The sequence below is a fragment of the Sorex fumeus genome, unplaced genomic scaffold, assembly GCF_029834395.1.
Source record: "Sorex fumeus unplaced genomic scaffold, SorFum_2.1 ptg000014l, whole genome shotgun sequence".
NCBI classification, from domain to species: Eukaryota; Metazoa; Chordata; class Mammalia; order Eulipotyphla; family Soricidae; genus Sorex; species Sorex fumeus.
Genome location: NW_026606071.1, coordinates 37748572 through 37756656, shown reverse-complemented (window position 1 = coordinate 37756656; position 8085 = coordinate 37748572). Strand labels below are relative to the sequence as shown.

Sequence of the window (8085 nt, the reverse complement as noted above, 5' to 3'; positions counted from 1 at the left end):
GAATACGCCACGGGGAGCTTGCTGGGCTCTCCGAGAGGGACGGATGGGAGAATCGAACCCGGGTCCACCGTGTGCAATCGCTGTGCTACCGCTCCAGTCAGACAAGGGTGGTAGATGCAGAAAATGAAGCCAGAGCCTTGGGCCTGGTGCACCCTGGGAATTAAGGCCCCTGGACCCTCCCAAGACTCTTCCTCTGCAAGTGAAAACTTGGGGGTGTGGTAGGAAGCTGCACCGCCCACTTGGCGGGGCGCCAAGGGAGCGACTCTGCCAAGACTCAACTCCTGGGGGGTGGGGTGGGGGGGTGTTTGCGCCCCTCCCTCCCCCAGGACAGAGAGGGGCCTGAAAGAGCTCAGCCCGGCTCCTGCAGGGAGAAGGCTCAGGCCCCCTGGCTCCGGAAGGCAAAGCCACGCACATCCTCGGATGCCAGTGTCCATGGGGCGTCTGTGGACATCCACAGAGGTGTGGGGGTGTGGGGTCCCTGGTCTTGTCCTCCCTGGGCCCTGGACCCCATGGGTGAACTACACCCCCGTTTCCGGGACAGGCAGGCCTCTGAGTCAAGCCCCCAGCTGGAAGCGAGAGGAGGAAAGGGCTCCTCGCTTGGGGGGAGGGGGACCAACCCACACCTGTCACCTGCTTCCTGCTGTTCCAGGTCCCCCGTATTCTTCATATCTCGATCTTGGCCTGGTTCTGGCTTTGCTAAGTTGGGGGGGGGGCGTGGCCATAGGAAGTGAGGGGTCCCCAGGGGAAGAGCGACGGCCTCTGTTCATGGGGCCACCTGGAGCTGTTTGGGTAAGAGAGGCAGGTGCGTCCCCACTGGCCGCATGCAGTGCCTGCCTTGGGGGGGGGGGGCGGGGGCGGCATCCGGAAGACGCAGGGACACAGCACCCCAACTCTCACAACTCAGCTTTATTTACTTCTGGGGTCCCCCTTCGTCTCAGCGCAGCCCAGCAGGCTTGGGCAAGTCTCTGAAACGCCCCCTCTCGCGGGGACCAGCGATGCTCCCCACCCTGGCCCCCCCGGGGCGCCCCAGGCAGCTCTGCGGCGGTGGTGGTGGCGGTGGCGAGCACTGGGCGGCGGGGTCAGAGGCTTAACGGCCGGACAAGCAGCAACATGCCCGCAGTGCCCATCACATGCCAACCCTGGCCACGCACACGCACGCGCGCACGCATGCATGCAGGCACGCACGCACATGCACTCGCACGCTCTCCCCCACGCACACACCCCCCCCACCCGAGGGGGGCCCTCCCTCCCTCCGGAGCTCTCCGCCAGCCGCCAGGGATCCCGTCCCGCGCTCAGTCCTCCTGTCCCGGCTGGCTCTTCAGACCCAGGGCTGCCAGTTCAGCAGCCCCGCCCAGATGGCACGAGGGCACCAGCAAGAGGTGTCAGAGGGACCCGAGCTCGGCCCAAATTAAAAAAAAAAAATCCCCCTTCATCCACGTTCTCGCAGCCCGCCCCCTCCCCACCCTCCTGGCCGGGGTGGGGGACAAATCTAAATGACAAGATGTCCCCCAGGCTCCCGGAGCGAGCGGGGCTGGAACTACATATCCCAAGATGCACAGCTCCGCCACCAGGCGCCCGCTCCCCCGCAAGCTTAACCTATCAGAGATGAGGCCGGAGGCGTTGCATTCTGGGACTTGTAGTCTCCAAGAGACAGCCCCCCGCAAAAGATCCGGGGCAGAGTTCACAGGCTAAGACTACTGGGCACCTCCCCCCGGCCCCCACCCCCCCACTCAGCTCTAGCGCTGCACGGGTCAGGGAGAGGGATGGAAGGTCCCCTTCCCAGCACACGGGGGGAGAGGGTGCTGTCCTGTTGGAACTGTGCAGCGACTCTGGATCCCGGACATCCAGCTCAGAACACATCTGGGAAGAGAGCGGGGACGGGGGGGAGGGGGAGGACAGGAGAAAGGGGTCAGCGGCCAGCCGTGGGAGGAGGAGCCGCGCATGCAGACCTGGGCTAACCCTGTGACCTCTCCCTGCGCCCTGACGCACGCCAGCCGAGTTGCTCTGAGGACAGTCCCCTGGGGGGGGAGGGGTTGGGGGAGAGGGGGAACCTCCCTCCGCGGTCGCCCTGGCCCTGGCCCACCTCTCCAGGGTGCGCCGACCTCACCTCTGCCTAGTCCTGAGGCTTGGGGTCGGCTGAGGCAGCAAGAGGAAGGGAGGAGGAGTGGGTTCCGGCTCCGAATCTGGACGGACGGAGAGGCGCCCGCCCCACCCTGCTAGCCTCCCGGGACGGGACGGGACGGGCCGGGCCCGAGGGGGCCAGAGCCGCGTGTGCGCCACGCGGGAGGGGGATGGGGGGGGTTTTGGGGGTGGGTAGGAAGGAGGGAGTCCTAGCCGGCCAGCCAGTGCGAGCAAGCGGGCGAGGAAGGAGCAGCAGCGCCAGGAGGAAGCGGAGACGGCCACAGGACCAGAGTCGGGGTGTCGGCGGCCCGGCCAGAGACAGCGAGAGCAGCAGCGCTCCCCGGGGGAGGGGGAGCTGGGGCGAGCCCCGTCTCTGATGCCACCAAGGCTGCCCTGCCCCTGAGCATCGCCTCCTAAGAGATGCTAAGAGATGCCTCCTGGCTCCGCGGCGCCCCCCTCTGCTGCCTTGAGGGCCCCCCCCCACATCCTGGCTGAGTGGGCTCTCGAGGAGGGGGCCCCCCAGCCTGGTCACCCGCAGGTGGTGCACCAGGATGGCAAGGGGCTGCCTGGGGCTCAGGCCAGGCCCCTCCCTGCTCTCCCGAGGGTGAGCGGGGACCCCCACCCCAAATCGGCGGGGGTTGGTGGGGGAGGGTGATCAGAGGATGCGGCAACGAGAGGCGTTCTCCTCTGGGGATGGGCCGCGTCTGGCTGCCTCGCTCCGAGCACCCTCGCGGTTGCCCCCCACGCCCGCATCATGGCTCTGGGCCGCGGGTCGCCCCGGGCGGCGGCGTGGCTGCACCCCCCGCCCACCTGCCGGTTTCTGCCCAGAGGCCTCCATCTCGGACAGGCTGTAGGCCATGGCCAGCTGCAGGTCCTCATCCTCAAAAAGGTCAATGTCATTACGGAGTGAGGCGGGGGTCGGCGGCGGCGGCTGCTGCTGTTGCGGCGGCTGCCCCTGTGAGCCCCCGGGCCGGGGGCCGATGGACGGCCCAATGGACGGCTGCAGCTCGCGCCGGCTCAGCTCCAGGGCCAGCGCCAGGTCGTCAGGGATACCTGCGGGGTGAGGGGGGGCGGCGTGAGCTTGGGCGCCTTGCTGTCTTGGGTGGGGGGGGGGCGCGAGAGGCTGCCCCGACGTAAGCGCCCCGACGTGACCGCATGGACGCGCGTGCGCCCCAACGTGCGCGCACGGACACACGTACGCACGGGCCCACGGGCCGCAGCTTGTGGGAAGGGTGAGGCGACGGGAGTGGCAGTCCTCACTAGGGAGGAAGGAGCACATCTTGGCTCACTTGAGTCTCAGTCTTGCCAAATGCAAATGAGGGTGCCAGCAGCCTCCCCTGCTGGTAGCCTGGTAGCCGCAGGTGTGCGCCTCACAACAGGAACACAACCAACTGGACGCCACTGGGCTTCTTGGAGCCAAGACAGCCGGGCCGGCTAGTTCCACTCCAAAACCGGCAGCCCTCCTTCCCTCCCTGCCCCCCACCCCGCGCACTTTGGGGAGGCTTCTCCGGGAAACTGGGGTGCAGAGCCTCACCATTGATGGAGACTGACTTCAGCTGACCGTCCTCCTCCACTTCCACCCGCTCCTGCCCGTTCTCCATGATTCTGCGGGAGACAGCGAGGTTCTCTCAGAGCCCGGCAGGCCGGGGAGAGGGGGTCTAAGCTGTGGTAGTCTCCCACGCCCCCCCCACGCCGCCCCCACCCATGGAAGGTTCCAGAAGGAGGCCTCACCTGCGTGTGGTGATGCGGCGTCCTTGGACAAAGGTGGTGGATGTAGAAACAGAGCGAAAAGCCCCAGCACCGGGACTGAAGGAGAAGGAGGAGGAGGAGAAATCTGGCCAGGAGACAGGATGAGGTGCAGGTTAGATGGGGCGGTCCACACTGCCGCCCCGGAGCAGAGGAGCTGGTTCTGGGGCTCAGGGCCAGCACTTACTGGAGGAGTGGCCGGGGAAGGACGAGAAGGTGAAGAAAGGGCCGGAACGAGGGGACAGGCGGCCCTGCAGCTCGGAGAAGGAGCCCAGGTCATCTGCAACAAGCAAGCACATCAGCCATCAAGCCATCATCCACCGTCTGGAGGAGAGGGGCCCCCCAAGCGGGGGGAACCCTGCTTGACAGCTGGAAATCAAAGCCGCTAAGCACCAGTTTTTGCTGCTTTTTTGCTGGGGCTGATTGGCAAAATGAGTCCCTTAGACATGTGATACATATCCACAATAACGAATAAGATAAGGAGGGAGGAAGGGAAGGGGGGGCTGGGGAGGGACTCGGGGTGCAGGTATCCGGCCCTGTGAATTGCTCAGTGACCATAAGCAAGTTCTTTGTGCCTCCAGTTTACTCATCCGTAACTCGGGACCCAGATGAGTGTAGCCCACCCTGCATTAGCAGCTGCAGGGAGGGAAGATTGTGGCCGATTCCTCACTTCCCCACGTGGCAGCTGCAGTGCTAGGCCGTACCCGTCGCCACGTGACAGTGCTCCGTGGCCAGCCCTGGTGTTGGCCTAACAATGCCCCATTGTCGCGGTCGCTTCAGCAGGCATGACTGTGGCATGTCCCTCGAGGGTCACACAGATTCTAACCTGTGGATGGGGGTTTGCCCCAGTTCCCCCGGGGTCCGGCCCCACCACACTTCCTATTCTAGGGGACACAGCTTCTTTCTTTGCCCGCGGCCCTGGGGTCCCCCTTTCTGTGCAAACAGGACAGCTAGCCAGAGGCCGCGTGAACCCACTCACCAAAGAGTTCGGAGAAAGGGTCTCCGGTCCCGAAGAACTCCCGGAAGACTTCCTCGGGGCTGCGGAAGCTGAAGACGAAGGCAGGGGCCCCGCCCTGGCCAGTATCTGTGCCTGCCCGGGATGGGCCAGACCCTGAAGGAGAGCGGGGAGAGGAGTGGACAGATGTGGCTCACGGCATGACACCGCAAACCCCACCCCGCCCTCCCCAATGCAGGACTGGGAGCTTGGGAGCACGTTGTCCGCGAGCACCGTTCCTCCCCCCTCCTCCCTGACCCACTTCCACTCATCAGGGGCCCTGGGCTCCGCCTACCTGCCCCAGTCAGCCCTTCCCGGCCATAGCGGTCGTAGATTTCCCGCTTATGTTCTGCAAAGAGAGACAGGTCACCTCCCTGTGCCGGGTTAGGACCCTCATGACTACTGGGCAGGGGGGTGGGAGAGAAGAAGGGGTGGGCCGGGGCGTGCACGGGGGACCCAGACTATCATGGGTACAGCAGTTGAACCCTTCCCAGAGGCTCATCCATAAAATGGGTGCAATGAAGCACCAACCTCCCAGGGTGGGGACAAGGACAGAGAGTGCCCATGGGGACAGTCACTGTCCACACTGGTCCATAACTACCACGGTGTTGCGGATGCACCCGGGCCTAGTCTAATCCTCCACCTCACCCGCGGTTCCCTTCCACGTCTCTGCCTCCTCCTCCTGCAGTACTTTTCACAGGAAGTGTTTTTGAGGAGGGGGAGTTGGGGTGGAGGGCTTCCATGTGATGCTCAGGGCCCAATCTAACAAAAGGTTGAATTCGAGGACCGAAGGTTGGGGGCTTCCAGGGTCACACCCCACGATGCTCAGAGATCAGGGGGTGGCGAGGCTTGTGCCTGAACCCCGGCACTCTCTCCCGGGCCCCTCACGTGTACCATCCTGAAGGTGCATGTACTTAGTTAATGCCGGTCTTCCCTGAGCAGAATCAGAGAGTCCCTGGGGGCTGAGACCAGGGTCGGTCCAGCTATCCCTGCCCCTCAGTTCCCCACAAGGGCTTGACACTGCAACCAGCGGAGGAACCCCACTTTGGGAATGAAAAAGAAGCAGAACAGGGTTCCTATTCCGACTCTGCGTGACCTTGAATAAGTTACTGTGCCTCTCTTGGCCTCGGTGTCCTCATCTGTTAAATGGGGGTGATACATCCCACCTCACAGAATGGCAGTATGGACTGACTGCTGCCCTGCGGGGAGCCTTGCCATAAGGACCCAAGTCCCAACCACCCTAATCGGGGTGCAGACATGAGCAGCGGCTGGGTGCAGATGAAGAGGGTGCGAGGGTGCTTTGCGGAGTAGAGCTCCTTTGAACTGGAGCTATAAAAGGGGGGGGGCACTTTAAGTACCAGCTTGGAAATTAAGTGCTAATTAAATTCCAACAGGTGTCCTCCGCCCGCCCCTCCCCCCCCAGCTTTGGGGAGGAGAGGCCTGGAGTCGGAACTGGGTGCCCCCTGCTCTGGCCCGCCCTCCCCGGCCCTTACTGTCCGACAGCACTTCATAGGCCTCGGCCACCTCCTTGAACTTCTTCTCGGCAAACTCTTTATTATCGGGGTTCTTGTCAGGGTGCCACTGCAGAGCCTTCTTGCGATACCTGCAGGAGGCGGGGTTCAGAGGGGAGGACCAGGGGTCCGGCGAGGCTCAGCCCACCGGGCAGAGCTCCACCCACGCTCCCATCAGCCCACCGCGGTTCACCTGCATTCATCCCCACAGGCCCCAGACTGTTTGAATGAAGGCCCTATGGGGGGGCCCTCCACAGCCCCCTCTGGTCCTAGCATATGGTACATGAGGGGGGCGGGCCAAGGAAGGAAGGCTGCCTGCTGCCGTTGCGCAGGGGGTGGACCTGTGGATGTGTGTGGGGGCGGGGGGGGGGGTGGATTGCCGGGCACCGGGCCTCTTGTTCACAGCACTGGGCACCTTTGCAGGCCGCCGAGAAAGGACACAGGTGGGGAGGGGCTGGGGGAGGAACAGGCGCCACATCAGGGCTCTGTCTGTCCTCTTTCAGAGGTGGCCTTCCACGTCACGTCCCGACAGGTGTCATCTGCGACACCCACCCCTTTTCTGAGCACCCCCCCCCTCGGCTGCACACTCCCTCCCCTCCCGGCTGGAGAAGCTGTGAGTGCTCGGCCCGGGCACTTACGCCTTCTTGATGTCATCAGCCGAGGCGTTTGGGGGCACGTCTAGGATCTCGTAGTAGGATGCCATAGCAACTCGTCAGCGTCGCGCGGGCCTCCTGGGGGCTGCGGGTGGGAGAGAAGGCGTCGGACCCGGCCCCGAGCCCCTCCCCGGGGCTCTGGAATCCCCAGCCCTACCACCCCCAACGACCCCCTCCGGGTGGCGGCAGGCGCTCCCGGGTGACAGCGGAGCCCAGCGCGGGACCGCTGACTAAGGCTCCGCCGGGCGGCGTTATCGGGGCCCGCGCAGGCCGGTGTCACGGGCTATCTCGGTGTCCAGGCCCGGGGAGTCCCCCTACGGGAGCCCCGCTCCGGGCCCGACCGGGGATCCCCCGCCCGCACCTCCTCGGCCCGGCGTCCCTGGGCTGCCCCCGCCGGCCGGCTCGCGGCTGCTGCGTAGGACGCGGCGGCCCCGCCGTGCGCCCCCGCCGTGCGCCCCCGCCGTGCGTCAGCGGCGCGGAAACTCCCCGGCACCCGGAGGCCGGCGCGGCTGTCACTCGGGGGCGGGGCGGCCGCGGGAGCTGCCGGGAGAAGGGGCGGGACCCGCGATGTGGGGCTGGTCCCCGGGCGACGTCACGCGGGGCCGGGACGCGGGAGGTCGCGGGGGGGACTCGGCGGGGAGGACGCGCGGCCGCGAGCGGGCCGCCCCGCCTCCGGTCCCTCGGTCGCATTCCCCGTAAACAAGCCTCTGATTGAGGGTTCCCGAGCGCCGCAGGCGAGCGCCACCCCCACGCTGCCCGCCGGGCGCGGAGCCTCCCGTCCCTCACCCGTGCCCCCTAGCTCCTTGGCTTCAGAGGACTCTGTGTGCGCGCGTGTTTGATCGTTTCGTGGAATTCACCCCCTCCCCCCAAGATGTGCATTCCATTGGGGCCAGATTGCAGAGACACTTTTTTTTATTTTTATTTTTTATTTTTTTTGCCCAGAAGCCTAGGAAGGCTAGTGTCGGATTCAAAATTCTATGGGAGTAGAAAGCTGCGAATGTAGCTTTATGGTAGAGCGTTTTGCATATGTGAGGTCCTGGATTAGCTCCTTAGCAACATC

At 65.2% G+C, this 8085-nt stretch overlaps 1 protein-coding gene across 3 annotated transcripts; it reads right to left on the bottom strand.

Moving 5' to 3' along the window:
• Positions 1–1488: 1488 nt before the first annotated feature.
• DNAJB2 (DnaJ heat shock protein family (Hsp40) member B2) lies at positions 1489–7521 on the bottom strand. 3 transcript variants are annotated; one of them, XM_056111713.1, is made up of 11 exons: positions 7387–7521; positions 7011–7110; positions 6355–6464; positions 5157–5210; positions 4847–4978; positions 4055–4147; positions 3853–3955; positions 3656–3726; positions 2932–3174; positions 2108–2136; positions 1489–1860 (listed from the first exon to the last, which is right to left on the bottom strand). In XM_056111713.1, the coding sequence occupies exons 2-10, from the start codon at positions 7073–7075 to the stop codon at positions 2114–2116; spliced, it is 894 nt and encodes a 297-aa protein (XP_055967688.1). In that variant the 5' UTR covers positions 7076–7110; positions 7387–7521; the 3' UTR covers positions 1489–1860; positions 2108–2113. The 3 variants fall into 3 exon arrangements, with proteins under 3 accessions (XP_055967688.1, XP_055967690.1, XP_055967687.1); XM_056111715.1 differs by lacking the exon at positions 2108–2136 and having other exon boundaries at positions 1490–1860; XM_056111712.1 differs by lacking the exons at positions 1489–1860; positions 2108–2136 and having other exon boundaries at positions 2759–3174.
• Between the last annotated feature and the right edge of the window lie 564 nt (positions 7522–8085).